This window comes from Plectropomus leopardus, chromosome 12 (genome assembly GCF_026936395.1).
Source record: "Plectropomus leopardus strain MGB_pleo_1.0 chromosome 12, ASM2693639v1, whole genome shotgun sequence".
NCBI classification, from domain to species: Eukaryota; Metazoa; Chordata; class Actinopteri; order Perciformes; family Serranidae; genus Plectropomus; species Plectropomus leopardus.
In genome coordinates, this window is record NC_142187.1 from 15,736,931 (window position 1) to 15,756,834 (window position 19,904).

General features: G+C 38.7%; 3 protein-coding genes across 4 annotated transcripts; 2 read left to right on the plus strand and 1 right to left on the minus strand.

Moving 5' to 3' along the window:
• Positions 1–798: 798 nt before the first annotated feature.
• abhd8a (abhydrolase domain containing 8a) lies at positions 799–9,450 on the minus strand. Of its 2 annotated transcripts, none has more exons than XM_042498057.2 (5): positions 9,005–9,450; positions 4,577–5,403; positions 4,289–4,459; positions 3,928–4,144; positions 799–3,073 (listed from the first exon to the last, which is right to left on the minus strand). In XM_042498057.2, the coding sequence occupies exons 2-5, from the start codon at positions 5,392–5,394 to the stop codon at positions 2,873–2,875; spliced, it is 1,407 nt and encodes a 468-aa protein (XP_042353991.1). In that variant the 5' UTR covers positions 5,395–5,403; positions 9,005–9,450; the 3' UTR covers positions 799–2,872. The 2 variants fall into 2 exon arrangements, with proteins under 2 accessions (XP_042353991.1, XP_087941772.1); XM_088085646.1 differs by lacking the exon at positions 9,005–9,450 and adding an exon at positions 5,865–6,055.
• Positions 9,451–11,698: 2,248 nt separating this feature from the next.
• Positions 11,699–13,665, plus strand: mrpl34 (mitochondrial ribosomal protein L34). The gene is made up of 2 exons (XM_042498349.2): positions 11,699–11,847; positions 12,959–13,665. The coding sequence occupies exons 1-2, from the start codon at positions 11,792–11,794 to the stop codon at positions 13,275–13,277; spliced, it is 375 nt and encodes a 124-aa protein (XP_042354283.1). The 5' UTR covers positions 11,699–11,791; the 3' UTR covers positions 13,278–13,665.
• A 1,250-nt stretch (positions 13,666–14,915) lies between these two features.
• Positions 14,916–19,758, plus strand: LOC121951492 (DET1- and DDB1-associated protein 1-like). The gene is made up of 5 exons (XM_042497826.2): positions 14,916–15,263; positions 16,479–16,559; positions 17,206–17,257; positions 17,592–17,653; positions 17,759–19,758. The coding sequence occupies exons 1-5, from the start codon at positions 15,255–15,257 to the stop codon at positions 17,861–17,863; spliced, it is 309 nt and encodes a 102-aa protein (XP_042353760.2). The 5' UTR covers positions 14,916–15,254; the 3' UTR covers positions 17,864–19,758.
• Positions 19,759–19,904: the final 146 nt, after the last annotated feature.

Here is a 19,904-nt window from a genome sequence, read left to right on the forward strand (position 1 = left end):
AAATAAATACATAAATATAGTACTACTACTACTACTACTACTACTACTACTACTGCTAATAATAACAATAATAATAATAAATTATATATACATACATTAATTTAAAAAATAAATAGCTTAAATTATGTAGAGATGGGAAGAGTGATTTTTTTAATGTTTAGAAAATAACGCGGTGCAACAAAAAGATGTCCACGCAGTTCCAAATTTATCTTTGTATTGACATGTTAGATTCATGTACTGTTGTTATTATTATTATTATTATTATTATTATCAACAAACTAACAAATAATAAATATTTGAAAAAATACTAACAATGTTCGCATGGATTTTTGGGGAATTGATTAAATTAGGCAAAATGCAATGAGGATAAGCATTTATTGAAAAAAAATCGTTTTAAAGATAATCTGATAATACTGATTGCATTGCACTGACTGCATTTATTATTATTATTTATTATTATTAACATAATAATCACATTTAATCTCATCCACCTACCTTTTTTTCAGACATTCCTGCATTTTTTGTGTGTTTAAATTGCATCGATGAAAGTAAGTTGACAGTGTCTAACAAAGATCGAAACATTGCACAGTTGCAGTTACTGGGACCTTTTGATACAGTGTGCGGATCTCTTGTCTGATTCTTGCCTTAGTTTGATTTTTTTGATCCAGCACCTGTAAAAGTTTTTTTGGATGATTGTACCCTCCACCCTGCTTTTTTTAATGAAATTAGCAAAATTATTATCCAACACTCATTGAGCAAAAAAAGTCTATATGTCAAACAAACAAGCAAAGCCACCTGTAGACTGTGAACATTGGTTTTTATTTCATGCCAGGAAAGGCACATTCATACACTGAATCCAACAGTTTCGATAGGCTATATAATGTTATATGCATCTACATTCAGGCAGTGCATATATTATGATTTCCATGGATAAATGCAACAATAACATTAACACATTTTGTTAACCACAAAAAGATATAGCACATATGAGCACTGACAATTTGTATATGCACACTTTTAGCATAAGAGGAAGTACATGTGCACCCTGTAGTCCATACAGTTTTACTGACCTTTTACACCAAAGGAGACAATACAGTACATTGCATCAGCAGCACTTGTTGGTTTTTGGAAAGTCCATAGGGAATATATAAGATTTTTGAGATGTCAGTGCCAAGTCAGTTTATTCCCACTCTATTTTTCTCCATTTTGTTCCAGTTGCATAAGACCAGCCATGTTGCATCAGCATCCTGTCAAAATGCATATATAACAGACCAGCATGGTCAGTACAAATGTCCCTCCTTTGACCGACTCAGATTTGATTTTGGACACCCAGTCTCAAATCCACTAGTTTACACCTCAAGCTTCTCAAAACAGTATCCAGTCAACAGATACGCACTGTCACGGAGCATATTAGACTGTGCTTTTACCCGCACCTTACTGTCCCAGTGTGAGACAAAGCAGCACCCATGAATGAATGTCTTTCAGTGACCTTAATATTGAGTTCATTCTTTCGGTCTGACACTATTAGATAAATAGGATGGACTGGAGAGTAGTAAAGGATCACACTCAGCAGCTTAAAGCGGTCAATACAACCACAGTTTGTTATGGCAGTTGCTGTTATTTCAAAATAAAGGCAAAAATAATACTTGCACGTTAAAAAGAACACTCATTCGTTTAAAGAGAAGTGCACAGGGGATTTTTCAATATAAGAACATATTGTCTGACACAACTCTCATACCTTTTCATATTCTGAACTCATGCAGGGCCTTGGTAGTTTGTATCCTTAGGATATTATACGTATACTACTGCAGAAAAAATGGCTGCTAGAATAAAGGCGGAGAACCTTTTGGCATCCATGTTTGTTTACATCTGTTCACAGAAATCTCTCATTGAATATTAATTTTCATGCAACTATGAACTGATGTATTGGTTACATTGTGCTTGACATAGACACACATAGCTTTTTGGATTTAGATTTGATATTACAGTTCAATATATGGAAAATACATTTCTGTAATTTTGAAATGGATGAGCCAATTTTAATGATAAAAGCTGTGACTGTGAGTCTTCATGTTAGAGATGGTGTAAACTGCACATTGTAAGGATGTGGTTACAGTAATAGGTGGCTGGATTGAAGGTGAAAATACTTTTCAGTTTCTCCTTCTTTCATTATGAAGTTTATGTATGCATGTTGTGCAGTTATTAATTACATTTTGCGTGTACATTACTATTTACTTAATGTCTTTAACCCATGTTCTACTAGTATCCAGTCCACTTCAGTATAATAAACCATCCTTCACCATCATTCTGGCAAACAGATCTGCAATTACTCAGTTCATATCATTCTGCTTGTTTCCCGCTGAAAGCAGATGTCAGATGGGCCCAACGTTAAGTAAATAACCATTTTGTAAAACCAGAACAGAAGCTCTGCAGTTCTGTACGGAATATTTCAGATATAATTGAGGCAATTCACACACCATTTCATGGATTTTATGTGTTTTGCATCTTGTTGTAGTTGGTTCTTCGCCCGATACATTTCATACACAAATCGCGAATGGACAAAAATCCTCCAGGTGTTGTGTCGTTTTGCAAACGTGACGCGATGGAGCACAAACTGGTATCAAAAAGCGAAGCACACACTGACTGTGTATTTTCATCCACTCCTCTCATCCTCTCATCTTTATGTCCAATCCATCGTCCTCAGGTCGGCACCAGGCCTAAGTCCTGCTTTATCTTGGAGCACCACTGGCCGTCTGCATCCTTAAGATGTGGCCCTATTAATAACAGCTCTCAGCCTGGGAGCAGCCTTAAAGAACACATGCCGAAAAAGGCCTTCTCCTTGGTTCCATAATAAAACTAAGGTCCTCCTTGGTTATTTGTCCACAGGCTTATTGATTTTCAGTGTGTGGAAAGTGTCACTGAGAGCTGTGTCTGTCTTGCTGCTGTCTTTTCTGGACATGTCAGGCTCCCATAGAAAAAACTCGTGGAGGAGGGTGTTGACCGTGTCGGGGCACTCCATCATGACCATGTGACTTCCCTCCTCAATGACTTTTAGGAATGCAAACAAAAGGATCTAGAAAGGAAGCCAAAATGAATGCAAAACATTACACTTGTTAACACAATAGTGCAAACATGATATACAGTTTTTCATGTTTATAAAAATAACTTTTTGTCATTTTAGCTGAAACTGTCACCACATCCAGTAAGATGATATGTGAAAAAAACATTCATTTCATCAGCCTCCTTGTAGTGCTCTAATGGCCGAAAAAAACAAATCAGAGCTGAGGAGTCCATAACACAGAGACAGCACGTCAATCACTGCTCATGAACTGCTCTCAAATATGAACCAAGATTCTGTTACTGCACTGCCTATTTCCCGCCCTGGAAACATATTTTAGTGTATTGTTTGACAGTAAAATGAGAAAGATTGCAATCCGACCACAATATTTTTCCCACTAGAAAACAGACCAAGCACTTCCCCAACTTGCAAGTGTTGCTCAGAGTCGGTGGGCAGTCCCTGGTGCGTACCCCGAATATTACCAACATGCCAGCCGGATAACAAACTTTCCCATTTTACAGCTAGACAGTACACTAAAATGTGTCTGAAAACAATTCAGGTGAGAAATTGGCGATGCAGTTACAGAATTTTGATTCATATTTAAACAGCAAAGCCTAGTTTGCCAGTTCATGAGCAGTGATTGACATGATTGACATTTGTGTTAGAGACTGCTCTGCTCTGATTGGTTGTTTTCGCTGTGCTGTAGTAGATTCTAGCAAATGCCATTAGAGGCAATAGAGGTAGGAGGAACATGATTTTCTTCATAGACTACCTGTCTCCCATCACACTTTGTGGATGCAGTGATTTTTATAAAAGCTTTAAACATCACATAATAAATCATTCACACACAGTAGGAAGATGTACTTTACCTCTGCCATGCGCTGGTCCTCATCCATGGGCACAAACTTGTCACACATGCCATGAACCAGAAGGATGGGCACAGTGAGCTCGGCATGGTAGACCTCGTCCCCTTCAGGCCAGTACTGACCGCTCATCATGGCTCGAAGGACAAACGGAGACACATTGAAGGCATTGCCCTGCTTCAACAGCTGCTTTTCTTTGGCACCCTGACGGGCAAATCCAGCTCTGTTAGTAGAAGAGAGGGAGACATTTTTATGTGTTTTTTCTATTTTGACATCATTAAGCAATGCTTTTTTTGTCTGCCATGAGAGAAGTAACTGTGGTGTGTCACTGCTTTTTGAGTCATTTTTGGCACTGTTCAAATCTTACTTGAGGAAGCTCCAGGCCAGGCAAGGTGACAGACAGTGCAGGACACAAGATGGCAACTGGAAGATGGAACAAAGGCTGGGCTCCAGAGCTGTGGGACCCCCTCCATTGATCATTACCACCTTGTGGACCAGATCAGGATATTCGTGGGCCAGAAAGGTGCAAAATGACACACTGTAAGATATATAATGAGATGGGTACAGCACGTTAACAACAGCTTGTTAATCAATATCAGATATATAAATCAATATTGTGAGTTATTCATAACAAAAGTATGTCACAAATCCTCACCCATATGAATGGCCGATGAGAATGTTTCGTTTACGGGCATATCTCTTAAAGATTGCACGAAGGTCCTCTGCAAGGGCGTAAAAAGTATAAGCTGCTGCAATCTGAGGAGCAGTGCTGGCTCCATGGCCCGCCAGGTCAGGCGCGATGACCTCGTAACCCAGCCGAGAAAAGAAGTCCAGCTGGCTGCCCCAAATGTCCAGAGAACCTCCAACACCATGCACGAAGAACAGCGCTACATCCGAGTGCGTCCCCTTGCAGCTCGAGATAACCCTCCTGGAGTCGATTTGCACAGTGCGCTTGGGCTTACGACGGCGGCGGCGAGGTGGTGGAGCAGGTTTCTGTTCCCCAAGGGGTGGAGGAACTGGTGGAGGAGCAGGGTTGGGGTCTGGAGAAGAGGGCATTTCTTTGTAGTCAGCCAGCTCCACTTCTACAGTGCTGCAAGGCTCCAGATCTCCATCCTGACACTGCAGAATCTCAGAGTGCAAAACATCACCAAGGTTCTCAATCACCAGCTGTCCGTTGCGGTAGACTGTGATCTTCCTCTTGCAGTGGACACTGCTGCCCGTACTGCTCTCGTTATGATCCTCAAGAGAACAATCATCATCATCGACATCCGTCTTCTCTTTTTCTCCAACTTGCTCTTCCGTCACTACGGGTTGGCGCTCTGGGACGATGTGCCGAACTCGCAGAACCCTCCCAGGTTTCACCTCCACAAACTCAAAACCATCAGAGGGTTCTGACGACTCCAGGGGCAAGACCAGACTGGCAGCCTTCCCAGTCAGGCAGCACAGTATCCCTTCAGTGATACTGGTCAGCATTGTGCTTCCCTGCAGACACATCACATAGAGACAACAAAGCACATCATCACTCAGATGTTTCATTTGAATTCTATTTTATTTTTTCAAAGTACAAAATGGAAAAATAGGTCATGTTTGTGAGGCTTGTTCTCTAGCTTCTCACAACACATTTTTTCTCACTGAAAACATGTTTTCAAGTTTGTTTCCTGTTGCAGCGTTGGCGAATGTCAACAGCTCAACAGGGAGAAACTGGGTCCCAGCTTGGTTCCTATAAAATTGAACCCAAGCTGTTTCCTAGCAACGCAGCTACGGTGAAACACTCCTCTGTATCCTTTCATCAGACTGCAGTCAGCACTAAGTGAAATGAAACACAGCAAGAGCCAAGACGCTTTCTGTTCAGATGGCACAAAACTACAATGCAAATTTAAAATATTATAGCCATTATAAATGCAACTCCCACAGCCTTTGTAAAGCTTGACAAACGCACTCACCTGTGTGACAAAGCAGCTCCACATTCAGAGATTCCAAGTTCAAAAACAGACAACAAAAACAAAACTTGTGCTGTAGCCTTCTACAGTTTCAATGTTGCTGACGACCGGCCATTCACATGCCAACCTAGACTATTAATAACCCCTACTTTTCACATGATGAGAACCAGGATACGAATATATAAATAGGAACCATCAGTCATATGGCATGACTGTGTACATGCCTGCAAACTGTATGTCTCATAATTGTATGACAGCAGCTTTTCCTGGCTAGGCTGATTCTTTCCTGCACAGGTCCAGCCGCAGCGAAACTGCATTTTGGCAGCTGTGCAAATAAAGCATCACGAGTCCTCAGTTTCTGTGCAAGCACAGGCTGGTTATCTCTAGGAAACAGAGTGGGAAGAGTCACACCAACATGGTACATGGCTTTATTGCTTCCTGGTTACAGAAACAGAGCACAGTATGCACAGTACTCCCTAAAGGGCAGATTTTATATGACTGCTTATATTATGTGACACGTTTAGATCACGGCTTCAATCATGCTTCGTTATTAATATAATTAATAAGAATGCATAGCATCTAAACATCTTGAGAGACTAAATAAAATCAAAGGATAATTTAGATAAATTTGCTTTAATAGTATAAATTTAGGGTGTCTACAGGTGTCAGACACTTAAATCTAATGATTTTCCAAATCTCTCAGATAATTTCTTAACAAAATTAAATAATGATTTTTGGCCAAATCAATTTTTTTCTTAGGAAATCAATTTTTTTATCCATAGATGTAAATATCAAGGTAGGTAAGCTATATGTGGTCCCATGCAGATGTAGGTTTTAATGATGGAATATGGTTAAGGTAAGTTGAAGTAAAAAGTGAAAAGACAGTACTATGTTCAGGGGTAGGTTTAAAGATTTGTTACATCAAAGGTGTGGATGTTTATGCAGAAAAGCTTGACTCATTTTGACAAAAAGAAAAAGATTGGTCAGTGAAATTACATAAATTGTTTGTGGCAATAAAACCTAACAAATTCAAACTTAGGACAATCAAATGACTCTGAAGGCCTAAAATTTATACAACTGAAAATAAACAATTCTAAAACATTTGAAGGACCTGCAGCTGTGCAGACAAATAAAGAGAGATTTCTTCATCATGAATGCATGGTCATGTTAGTAAAGATTTTCTTGAGATTTTTTATAAAATTCATATATTCAAACAACCCATATTTCATCACCTCTAATCCCCTCCACATGCAGATTCTATTCAACATCCATCTATCAATTTACAATAAACAGTACATCTGTCAGATCTTTAGCAAAGTTTATTCTGTGTATAATTCTTACTATTACTTACACCTACACTATGTTTTTTTTTAACTTAAACTGTTACCTGCTCTGCTCACTGCAAATGCTGTACATGTTTCATAATGTAATCCTAACCCTCTATATCAATTCTATATCTTACTGTTCATTAATCAGCACTTCACATCTTTTTGCACCTCTGGTTAGATTCTACTGCATTTTGTTTTCTCAGTACCTGTACTCTGTGCCATGACGATAAATAAAATATTTGATTAAGTGGCTCTTACAATAAAGTTAAATCTAATGTAATCTACATATGCAATCATTTCTTGGTTAAAAAAGCAAGGTTGAAGAGAAAGTTCCCCCCAAAATCAAAACTAGAAATTTTTCCTCCTACCTGTAGTGCTATTTATCAATCTAGATTAATTGTTTTGGAGTGAAAATGCTCAAAAAGGTTGTGGATTATCTCGGGTAACCGGGCCATGATTTTTGGAAAGAGACACTGCTATTGAGCAACTCACACCAAACAATCTAGACTGATAAACAGACCTACAGGCAAGAGGTTTTTTGATTTTGGGGTGAACTGTCCCTTCAGGACTATACTAAAGCAAATTAATGAAACAGACATTTAATGCCCTGTCCTTCAGATGTTTGGCACTGCAGTGAGGAGAAAATGCAGAGTGTAGTGTAAATCTGCACAGCAGGGTTCACGTGTGCCTGTGTCTGTGTGGTGTTATTGGTGGTGACAGGATAGTCTGAAGGTCAGTGCATCATTAGCTATCCAGTTACACCCTGGAGCCAAATGAACGTTGACCGAGAAGACGCTTGTCTTTGCACAAACATCCACACGCAGCATCGAGGTATTACTTTTGCAGCGTGTCCTTATTATCATCCAGCCATCTATCTATATATCGATTTATGATGGTTCCCCCACTGTGAAGCCTGTCTGTCATTTAGTTATATTTCAGTCAGTTCAGCCACATCAACTATAAATGATATATGATGAGGTAAAGGTGAAAGTCTTGAGCACTTCTAAAACAGTTTGAATAACCCTCTTGTTAAGATGCCACAACATCATAATCACAAAGCTAACTACATCAGGGCTGGCCAACAGCCCAGTGATGTAAAATCAGGGATTCTCCTCCTGACCTACAATCCATCAACGCGGTCAACCAGGATTTGAATATGGCTGAGGGGAGCAAGTGGACCTGTGCATCCACACTATCAAACAGGCTGAAGGTTACTCATCCATGATGATTTTTTGTCTGCAATGCAGAATATGTAGGTTGACATGTCTGCCAAGTCTTGTAGTAACACACATTTTGGTACATAGTGTGCTGCTGTTTCCACATCAAACGATACAGTGCGGCGCAGTCTGACGTGTTATCTGCACATGAAATGCGTAGCCTACATTTGCAACAAAAATGACACCATTATCAACTATTTTCTATTTAAATAGGACCGAATGCACATATTTTCTATAGTTTAGCTGGTTCTGCAAGCTCATGTTTCCAAAATTTGAAACCATAAACTGCAATAGTACTTCAATAATTTGAAGTGCATCATAAAGTATCATGTTTCATAACATAATAAAAGGCATCTACGCAGAGGCCTAATTACTGGCCTCGCATAACAAATAGTAAAGGTTAAAAATCCGTAGTAATCTGGTGCATAGGGCCATAATCCCTGCGCATGTATTATTGATAGATCTATTATTTTTGCCCTGTCACACAAAAAATGCATGCAATCATTGTGCAGCTGTGAATCGATGACTACATGCTGACTGGTGCACAACAAACACTAGCTAATTAGACAACATAATGCAATAAAAATCGACTCCTTACCTGCAGGATTACTGATGATTGAGGGTGATTGGCAATCTTCACCGACAGATGAGGGCCGACGAAACTGATCTGAGAAAACGTTGCATTTGGTGCAACAATTTGTCTACGCTAGAGATGCTGCAAAATAGTAAAAGCTTCTTATTGGCCTCATTAGACTTCTATCACAGTGCACGGAGGGGTTTGGCTTGATGATAACGCATGCATCCATCAACGTGTGGCAGTTGCATCTCAATAAGATACCCATAACGATAACAATGTTTTTTCTCCTCCTCTCAGCATCCACTGCGCACTCAGGCCAGACCCTACCCAGCCCTGCTGCCCTTGTATCCGCAGCAGCAGCAGCAGTCTTCGGGCATTTTCGCTGCTGAGTGGCAGTGAGGAGGGCGAATAGAAGACAGCTCAACACCGAGAGGAGGCCAATGGGAGAGGCTTGTTTCCTTGTTGCCAGGGCTGACAGAATAGCAAGATGCGTGCGTGTGTGCGTGCACGTGCTTGCGGTTATTGAGAGTGACAGAAATTATAAAATGATTGTCCGGCTAATTATCGAAACAGACGATCGGGCCTAAATGTGTATTCCCGCATTATCACCTTCACTGCATCATCATAACCTGACACCTAAAAATCGTGTTATTGCAGTTGCTGCGTCACTGAAGGCAGAAGTGACATTTAACCAATTAGATTAAGATGTGCTGGGTCCCTCTGTTACCCTTGATCTCGCATCAACATATTGGTACTAGTGGGACAGTGGGACAGCCCGGTGCCTGTCACTGAATTGCCAGTTGTGACGTTTATGGGGCGGAGAGCCTGCAGGGGAACAACTGTGTACTATCTGTTACTGTGTGACAGCCGATGTAAATAACAAACAATGCTTTATGTTTATGCATGACACACGCTGGTGTTTTAATTAAAGGGTTCAAAAATCAATTAGGCCAATTAACATGCCAGACAGCCTATAGAAATTTTTGCCCTTTTAAAACAGCGCATTGCAAGAGCATTTTTTTTTTTTTTCATTTTTGAGACTAAATGGCACTCAAATGACAACTAGTATAATAAACACAGCAGCGATGCAACTCCCTATGAGGAACTTAAGTTGGCAAACTCAGTATCTTCTTTTAAATCACACCTCAAAAACTACTTTTACATAAAGTTTTAAGTTTACAGTAATTTTGTTGTTTGTCTAGAGCTTATCCATCTTTTATTAATTTTATCTTTTTTATTACATAGGCCTACTGTGATTTATCTGGTCTAAGCCTATGTTCAATGTTTTTAATAATAATCATCATTATGACTGTATAAATCTTGTATTGTACCTACCAAGTCGGAAAGATCTTCGATCATATTGTCAAAACACTATATTTTCTTACACCTCATTCTCTCATATTTCTTACTATTATCGTATGATTATTAATGAGGAACTCATGAGATCATTTTATTTTGTCAGTCACTATATGTGCTGTTAGTACTATTAGTATTTAGCTGTATCAAATGTTTTATTTACTTTGGAGATATACTATCGCTTTCTTGTGGTCATTGTTGTAATTACTGACATTTTCAGTTTCATTGTTGTTGATTTGTCATTCTTGTAGTTTGCCTTTTTTATTGTTTGTCGTTTTTTTCTCTTTTGCCTTGTGTATTTAATTGAATAGTTGTTTTACATTATGTTATAATGTTAACTTGTGTGGACCCCAGGAAGAGTAGTTGAAGCTGTACCTTGGTAGTGGTTAATGGGGATACAAGTTAATAAACAAAATATAGAATTAATCTGTATTTGTACAGATATATTCAACATACCCAGTGATGCAAATACTAACTGTCTCTTCACATGCTCATTGAATAAATCCTCACATCAAAAATAATGTATCCAAATATAACCTTTCAAGCATATGTGAAGACGTCTCAGCAGAAGCATGAGGGGGATGGTATCACCATGCAAAAAGGTTTTTTTCCCACAGAAAATTAATACAAGGACACTGACCAGATGTTAAGTTGGCCTATGACATGCTGTGACACACAGGAGTGTTTGAATGGCCGCTGACATGGTGGAAAGGACTTGTTTTTCTTTCTTTCTACACTGTCCCTAAATCAAATTAATTTGTTGTATTGACACATTTGCTGTAATGTATAATGCTATCAAAGCTTTCATTTAGTTCTGGTTACAGTAAGGTTCGGCTGCAAATGGTACATACAGTACAGGTATACACTGGGGAAAAAATGTTGGCTACTCTTTGAAAAAACTGATGTTTAGTTAGCAGTGGTGCACAGATTAATTTGACATTTTTGAGTGACACTTGCAAGTTAAGTGAACTGTTGTTCTGTACTAGTAAGTGATGACTGCACGTACTAAGAACAGTAACAGTGTTTAAAAAATGAGAATTTTAAGTATATTAAGAAAGGCGCTTCAGCAGCTGAGGCGTAACTGGAAATATTTGATACAATATACCCTGTGCACAGTCTTTCAGGCAGAGCTTTTCAAACGCTGCATTTGAATCTCATTGCTTACCTTTGTATCACGGCTGGCAGACACGGATCTCAAACCGTGACCGGCACTGCTATCTTCGCCATTTAATACTTTAACTGCTGAAATGTGGTAATGTATCGGTAGGTGAAACGCTTGCAATTTTAACCTGAAAAGCGGTACTTAGGGCACAAATGCAGGGCATACGCAGCAACAAGCGTTTTAATTGGCTGAAAAGTCTGAGCCAATCATTTTGCTTCATGTAGGCAGGCCGGCAGACCTGTGACATTCACTGTTCTCATGTCTGTGTCAACTATATAAATATCTAAAAAATGAACTTTATACGCTCGTCCTTCTCCCGACTGCGTGGAATAACGAATTTCACCAGGTAACAGAGTTCACGTAATTTAACGCTGGACAAACGGCAAAGTCAGTAATGTTTGTTTACAGTGCTAACACAGGAGAGCTAGCTTAGCAGCGTGGCTAACGTTAGCTGCTACCTGCACGATGGACAGATGGGAAATGATTGCTAGGTGATGTCTGTTTATATTATAGCTTTAAGATAAATAATCAAACCAAAGTTTATAAGTATCTATTATGACCGACAGTACAGTTACAGCTGTAGGCAGAATTTGCTGTAGCCTAAGTGTTACAATATTACTATAATTAAAATGTGTTTTTAATCTGTACACATAAATCATCATTGTGTCGTTAGTGGACACCAAGGCATGACATCATCTACCATAAATGTAGTACAACTTGTTGTAATTGTGGCATAATGTTGATATTAAAGGTCCAGTGTGTAAGATTTCGTGGGATAATTTAGCAGAAATTGAATGTGATATAGTTGATATGCTTCCTGTATTCAAATGACCCCAAAATAAAAATAGTTGTGTTTTCGTTACCTTAGAATGAGCCATTCATATCTGCATTTGCAGCAGGTCCTTGTCCATGGTATCTGTCGTGTTGTTATGCCATGTTGTGCAGCCATGTTTCTGCAGTTGCCCACAAAGGACAAACTATGGGTTTGCATTTTTGCATCGGCCATCGTAGTAAGCAGCCTCTCCACAATAAGCAACATAGGAGAAACAATGATTTTAAACAACTTTATTCAGCCTGTTTAAATCACTGGGTCAGTTTGTTTTGGAGGAGACCTCTGGAGTTAATTTGGCTCATGGTAAAAAATCCTTATCGTCTGGATCAGAAAACAGGAGAGTACACGTTAAGTTACTCTAGATAAAGGTGAGCACATCCCAGACAGGCCGAAGCGTCTGATTGTTAACATGAAACTGCTTTATTTTATGTTTTTACTGGTGTAAATCACTGGGTTTGTTTGTTATGGAGAGGAAGAGACCCACACAGAAAACTTGTTAGTTTCACATGGTAGCAATCTTCAATCATCATTACTAGATGCCATTAAATCCCTCTTAATCTTACACACTGCTCCTTTTAAAACTAACATTTGTAAATAACATTTTTAATCTATAATCTGTCAACAGCATCCCTGCAGGGAACCTCACAGTAACTGGCAACACTCACCAGAGATTATTCAGCAACTGGATTGTGCCCAGAGCTGCTGCAGGACCTCAGATTTCCAGATGTGGGCCCCTTTTATCACAAGCTGAGGGTTCGGGAGTGTTTCGACAGCTTCCATGGCAGTACCAGCAGGTGCGGACAAAGAAGAGAGGCACAGAGTATCAGCCCAAGAACATCAAACGTAAGAGGACCCACGGCTGGATCAAGAGGCTGAGCTCCCGAGGCGGCATTGAGGTGATTCTACGGCGCATGTTGAAGGGACGGAAATCACTCTCTCACTGAAGGACCCTGTTAGAAACCTGCAAGAAAACAGACATTGGTTCAGAAATGCTTGCATAGCTCAGGGTGTTCAGCAAAGACCTATTGTATTGGGTTAACTGGTGATACTGGGTGTCGGCCGGGTTTGGCTTTCCCATTGCATTAACAACGAGCGGGAGGATGAAAACTAGCCTTCAGCTAACATGTTGCATTTGCCTTGGGTAAAAAGAAGCCTGTTAGTTTCATGCAGTTATTTCTGATCCATAAACTTTTGTTCATAATCATTAAATGTTAATGGATGTATGAATTATTTTTACCTGTGTGAAGTAATTTGATTCAAAGACAAAATGTGTCTTTAAAGATTGGTGTCATCTGGTTGACTTGGAAATAAAATCCACCCCTACAGAATCGACATGTATTTGCATTTGTGATTTTAAAAACTAGCCCCAAACCCAGTATGCTATTGGTGACCAAGAGATTGTTGAAAATTAGAAGTTGTGAGAAGTACAGATCAGACAAGAAGAGAAAAATAAGGCACAAATTGATAATGTTATATGCCAAGATAAAACGCAATCAGGAAAATAGTCGCATTTGGATTCTCACTTAACCTGAATTTTCCATTATAGTAATTGACAAGGTATTGATTCATATACAGTGGATCTACAGATTAAACTCATATTTTACAGTTGCTGGTTAAGCATAAGATTGAAGGTAGTTTTTGGTATGAACTGAGTTTTCAGTACTAACTGCTACTTCTTGCACCTACACCCTAATAATGTCCAAACACCAATATCTGTATTGTATAAAAACATTTAAAGGTCCCAGATTATGCTGATTTTCAGGTTTATCTTGTATTTTGGGTTGCTATTAGAGCATGATCACAGGCTTTAAAGTCAGCCTGAATATGCCTGTGTTTATTCTCTTCCTGAAACGCTTATTTTAACATGTTTGGTGTTCTTTCAAATCCCTGTCGGTAAGGGCTGTCTTATGACAAGGTAAAGTGGTGAAAATATTCTAAATACAGCATATAGTTAAACTGACAGTGTTTTTTGTAGATGGCTTAAAACTAAACAATGGAGGCAGTTTGCTCAGTGCTGTGATTATATGCAGGTGACGCAGCAGCTTTATACCCTCAAGATATTGTAAATAAACATTGTGATTTGGTCTATAGTTGTGACATCACAAATTCACAGAAATCTTGACAGCTCATTTAAAAGTCACCTTCTTTTCACATTATAGGGCCTTTAAAACACATATTAACGGACATTTTGAGAAAATACGATGAATTACCTCATTGTTAATTAGTTATGACATTTAGTAATAGTTTTAATGTCAATCATTTAGAGTTCTGCAGTAAAGGTTTCTTGGATGCTGTTCAGATCTTTTACAAAATCTATATTTTCCCGACGTCCGCCCATCCCCTCAACCAAGAACCGCGAGAAGCAACAGCAGCTGATAGATGCACAAATCCCATGATAAATACAAAATGTACATGTAAGAAGACATGCTGGAAAGTACTTGTGTTGTTTTCATGCCACAACCCCCTCTTATTGGGGGATTGGTCTGTTACATAATCACTTTCTAGCCAATCAGGGCACAGCTTTTTCCCTTTCTTCACGCAGCGACCATGGTTTAACCAATCAGGTGCGTTGAGTCTTGAAAGGTAACCGCCCCCGAACAGACGAACAACAAAAATGGAGTTATGAACTAGTAGCAAGTTAGCTTACAAAGGACGTTCATGTTCAGTTCTTGTGTTATTACCCGTACATGATTGGAAGTTGCTAGCCGATTTAAGTGGCGTGATGCGATCATATCGAAGTCATACGTAGTTTATGTTTAATAGCGGTCGTAAGAAGCTGTCGAACGGGTAAACAAACCGGTATCTACGGCTACGACAAAGACAACAAGGCTTAGTAGCTAGCGTTAGCTAGCTGACTAAACAGTAGCAGTTGCTCGTTTTCCCACCTGCTAGTTAACCAACGGAGAGCGTGACTGGCAGAAATGGAGAAGGTAAGATCCCCGCTGGTTGTCTGCGTAATTATTTAGTTTTAATTGTTAGACAGTTTGTTACTATCGGCTCCGAAAGACATTATGTTTAAATGGTCGCAAATGGGACGTACTGTAAATACTACCACAGTGGTTCCCACCTGGTCCAGCAACGGGATCCACATTTTTCCTTTGTCATTAGTTCAGGATCCAAACAAAAGATAAATTACGATATCTTCAGTTTTGTTTCACAAAATGTAAATAACACGTGGGCTTAGAGCACAATTAAATAAAACATATTACTAGAATAAAGTGCAACCGAGTTACTGCAAATGAAATAGTGTATATTATTGGCTCGCGATCAGTGACGTTAAAAGGCTGCAAAGGCACATCATGTTAACCCTTTGAATCATAAACAAATTGTCCTTTTAAGAACATGCAAAGACTGCAAGGACCAATTTTAATGAAATGACCCAAAAATTAGCAAGAAATTTGCATAGGGTACGAGAAACTTCCTGAAAATTAGCCAAAGTAAAAAAATAAACACGGTAATAACCTCAAAGAAAGTGCTAAAATGATATGTATCTCTGTTATATCATTTTAAATATCTAACCATAATAACATAACGTTATTAATTAACTAATCACTAATATTTTTTTAGTTTTCTTTAGATTTTCCCCTGTGTTTTGATAAGTGTCTAATAATTATCTCTCATTGCCTCTTGTTTCAGGTCATTTCTTGTTGCCCTTTACTAATTCCTTGCAATTTGCAGGATGCGTCTTGCCAAGTTGCTCATTTCCTTTTTTTCCATGTTTTTGAAAGAAATCAAACCCATTTTCTCAGGTTTCAAATGTTTTAAATGCTTGTGAAAGGAAACTGATATCAATCCAGGTTTCAAAGAGTAATAGGTCAAGAACAGAGCAATAAAATAGTTGCTGTACTAAAAAAAAAAAAAAAAAAAAGGTTTATGTGATAAATGAGACCCTTAACAGAGTCTGTAGGTCTGTACTTCAAAATAAAGTATGTTTTTTCAAACTCCACACATTCACAAGTCACTTGAGATCCATCCAGAATGGACCTGCACCCCACCAGTTGGGAATCGCTGCTCTACCACATTAGCACCACGTTATAGTTAAACGCAGTGGATACCGTAAGGAGTAGCTCTTTATTACCCAGTTGTGACTGTGGTTGTGGCCTTGACTGATGTTTTTGTTCATGTTTTTTCTGTTCTGCTCACAGTCAGATTTCCTGAAGGGATTGCCTGTCTACAACAAAAATAACTTCAGCAGGTTCCATGCAGACTCTGTATGTAAAGCATCAGTAAGTTATCTTATTTGTTCTCAAAATGCTCAGATAAGAAAACACGTCGATGTGATGTAGGTCTGTTGAGAGCTACCTCGCCCACCAAATGACCATTTTTTTTACATCAATTAGTCATGCCGTGTTACCTTGAATCCCCGAAGAAAACATGGCTTTCACATGCCTCCAAGGAAAACAGCGAATATATCAGTTTAGTGATACAACAAAACTATACTTTAACATCCGTTTACAAAACTCACAAAACTTGTGCAGTGTAGTCCAAGTCTTACTTATCAAAGATAAGTGTCACTTTCAGCTCAGTCGTAAGGTTTTAGCAAAAATGCATGTGTTTGGTAAGTAGTAAGTGTACAAATGGATAAAGGAGACTCAGGTTATACTGCATGAGCTGGGTAAGACTTTGTAAGCGGACGTTTTGATGCTCTGTTGTTAAATGTGTCCTCCATCAATCAACAAGTCATTATGTTCACCAATTTCTGTAGAAGAAAGTTATCTCCACAAATTCAAGGTAACACCACATGACTGACTTGCAAATGGCCAATTTGTGGGTGAACTATTCATTTTAATCCAAGAAAATCCGTCACATGATAGTACTGCTTTTTTTCCTGAGCTAATTTATAGATTAACATGGATCTCAATATTGTTTTAGAACCGCCGACCATCGGTGTATCTTCCAACCAGGGAATATCCATCGGAGCAGAGTAAGTGCATTGACTTGTTAAATGTTTACAGAGCAGGGGGAACTACTGCTTACTTTATTTCACAAGAGATGAAATAATGTTGTTGTGTCTTAGAAAATAATATTCCCCATGAACACATCCCAATTATGTATTTATGTATTTATTTTGCTTAGTGTTTATCTCCTTTTTGAGGCTTCCAATTGTGAAAATCACCTACACTTCTATGATGAGTGTAATCATTACTCAACTTGTTATTAAATCAATACTCTCTGTGGGAACAGCTGATTAATTGCAATTTCTCTTATCTGCATCTTTAAAGCTCATGTCACAATCAGTGTCTGTGTTTTCTCCTCAGTCATTGTCACAGAGAAGACAAACATCCTATTGCGATATCTGCATCAACAGTGGGACAAAAAGGTAAAGGTTTTTAAAGGCGGTTAATGTAATCAAAGAGATCGTTTGGAACAGTAGATATCTGTTTTGTGGTGGTTTGTTAAATGCGTGTCTTGCTTACTTCATCAGAATTCAGCAAAAAAGCGAGAGCAGGATCAAGGAGAGGGGGAGAACACGGCGCCTCCGCGGAAAATTGCCAGAACAGACAGTCGGGAGCTGAATGACGATTCGTGAATTGCTGTGCAGTCGATGCACACCCAGCAGACACTGACCTGTACAAACACAATGTGCACACAGATGCAGAATATCGGCCTTGACACTGAAGCACACAAGGATCCATACGTTTCAGACCACAGTCGGCATGACATTAACCCCCCACAAAAAAGTTGGTCTTAATAACTCCAGATTTCCTCCTAACCAAATACTTGCTTCCTCGATTTAATACTTTCACCCAGTATTTTTTACTTCCAAAACACCTCTGCCTCAGATTTCAGTCTTGTTCAGTCTAGTTTAAAAATAACATACATCTACCTCCTTATTCCTCAGCCCCTGTTTTTCCTTTACCTACACTCACACAGCTTTGAGCTGCAGTTATTCACACACATCTCTGAGATATGCACGTTTTAATTTAAGTAATTACTGTAAGTGGTCAAGTTGCATGCCATCTTTTGTGGCTCCTACTCATTAGGAATTTTTGGTTTGGAATCACGTAATGACAATGATCCTTAAAATGTTCTTTTAGCCCATTGTTATGCGATTACTGTCATTACAGTATGTGGAAATAAAACTGCGTCTTTGCTTTGATTTAACCATCTATTCAGGGTTTGTTATTGTTGAAGAATACGACGAGGGCTGAAAGAAATGTTCTTTGTTTAATGATTTATTGCCTTAAATGGAGGTGTGTTTTCACTATGTCTTAGAGAGATCCCTTGGTTTACATTGTTGATTCAGGTGAAGAAATGAACCACTGTTGAGTTGAATGGTCATTAGTGTGTCAATAAAGACACGTTCAAGCCAATACAGTAATACTAAAAGATGTAAAGTGTTTTTGTACAGTGCAACTTAATTATTTTGTAGCCATACTCTAAGTTTTAGATCACCATTTTATGAGCAGCATGTGTCTTTGTAAATGCAAGGGTAGCAGAATATCTTATGGAACAGATGTTACCTACAGGTATTCTTAAATTCACAATGTGGCCGTAACGCTGTGTAGACTACTTGTAAGGACTGCTGTCAATCACATTTCCGTAAAAAGGCTGCTTATTTGCGAGAAATTGAGGAATCTTTCTTTTGACAGCAGGACTAAGTAAATGGTCTTTCTTTGCTGCTCATAAAGTCGGTGAAGCTCTGCGTCATGCTTCACAGGTCTTGTATATTTGTACAGTATGTATATTGTGCTTGTTCTGACCCTTTTATCAGGTAACAAGACAGCGATTCACTCTGATTTTGTCTTCCCCGGTATAGCCATGCAGTATTTCATTTTGTTAAGCCAATTTATTCTTGCACGCTGGATGGATACAAGCCAGAGTTTAGTCAGTACAAACAAAAGCTATTTGCTTTATCTGCTTTGCACCTTTAGAAACCTCTCTTTTTGCACATCTATAGAGTCATCTGATGTTGATCTGATCTGATGCAACATTTTCAATAATGTTTGGCACAACTGATGGTTGAGTAATGTGCAGTTTTCCTTTTGTTGCATGTTGCTGTTCAGTGATTACTGAGTATATGTGCAGTTTGGCTGCTTATGAAAGTAGAAGACAAATTAATTTTCTCCAGTTTGACTTTAAAGCAGAGATGTGTAGTTTTATTTTCCTGGCTCTTCATAGAAGAGTGTGCTAATTTTATTTTTGTCATACAGTTTATACTCCATCACCTGATTAAATTGATAACATGTCTATTGTTAAATGCTTTGCTTTTGAGTTGTATAAATGTATTGTCAATTTTACATCTCGTTCTTGTATAGATTACACAATGACATACAGTAAAGACTATAACTCACAGTGAACGGCAAGATTGTTTTGGTTGGATCTGAAGAAATTTCCCTATGGATAACATTTAAAGTTTGAGAAATGCTGTAGTAGAACTTCAAAGGGAAAATGCACTCCAAAATTAAAACATTTTTCTCATCAGTATTGCTATTCAGAGACCTTTTTATTCTAGTGCATTAGTGCTATTTATCAATCTAGATTGTTTTGGTGCGAGTTGCAGAGTATTAGAGATATCACCGCAGAGATATCTGCCTTTTCTTCAATATAATGGAACTAAATTGCACTCA

Excerpts from the sequence above, each read along its gene's own strand:
- abhd8a (XM_088085646.1), bottom strand. The coding sequence starts at position 5,888 with ATGTGGAGCTGCTTTGTCACACAG. Across the intron at positions 5,404-5,864 it reads GGAGCTGCTTTGTCACACAG|GGAAGCACAATGCTGACCAG; the intron begins GTGAGTGCGTTT and ends ATGTGTCTGCAG. Across the intron at positions 4,460-4,576 it reads CTCATCGGCCATTCATATGG|TGTGTCATTTTGCACCTTTC; the intron begins GTGAGGATTTGT and ends TATATCTTACAG.
- mrpl34 (XM_042498349.2), top strand. The coding sequence starts at position 11,792 with ATGAACTTTATACGCTCGTCCTTCTCCCGACTGCGTGGAATAACGAAT. Across the intron at positions 11,848-12,958 it reads GGAATAACGAATTTCACCAG|CATCCCTGCAGGGAACCTCA; the intron begins GTAACAGAGTTC and ends ATCTGTCAACAG.
- LOC121951492 (XM_042497826.2), top strand. Across the intron at positions 16,560-17,205 it reads ACTCTGTATGTAAAGCATCA|AACCGCCGACCATCGGTGTA; the intron begins GTAAGTTATCTT and ends ATATTGTTTTAG. Across the intron at positions 17,654-17,758 it reads ATCAACAGTGGGACAAAAAG|AATTCAGCAAAAAAGCGAGA; the intron begins GTAAAGGTTTTT and ends TTACTTCATCAG.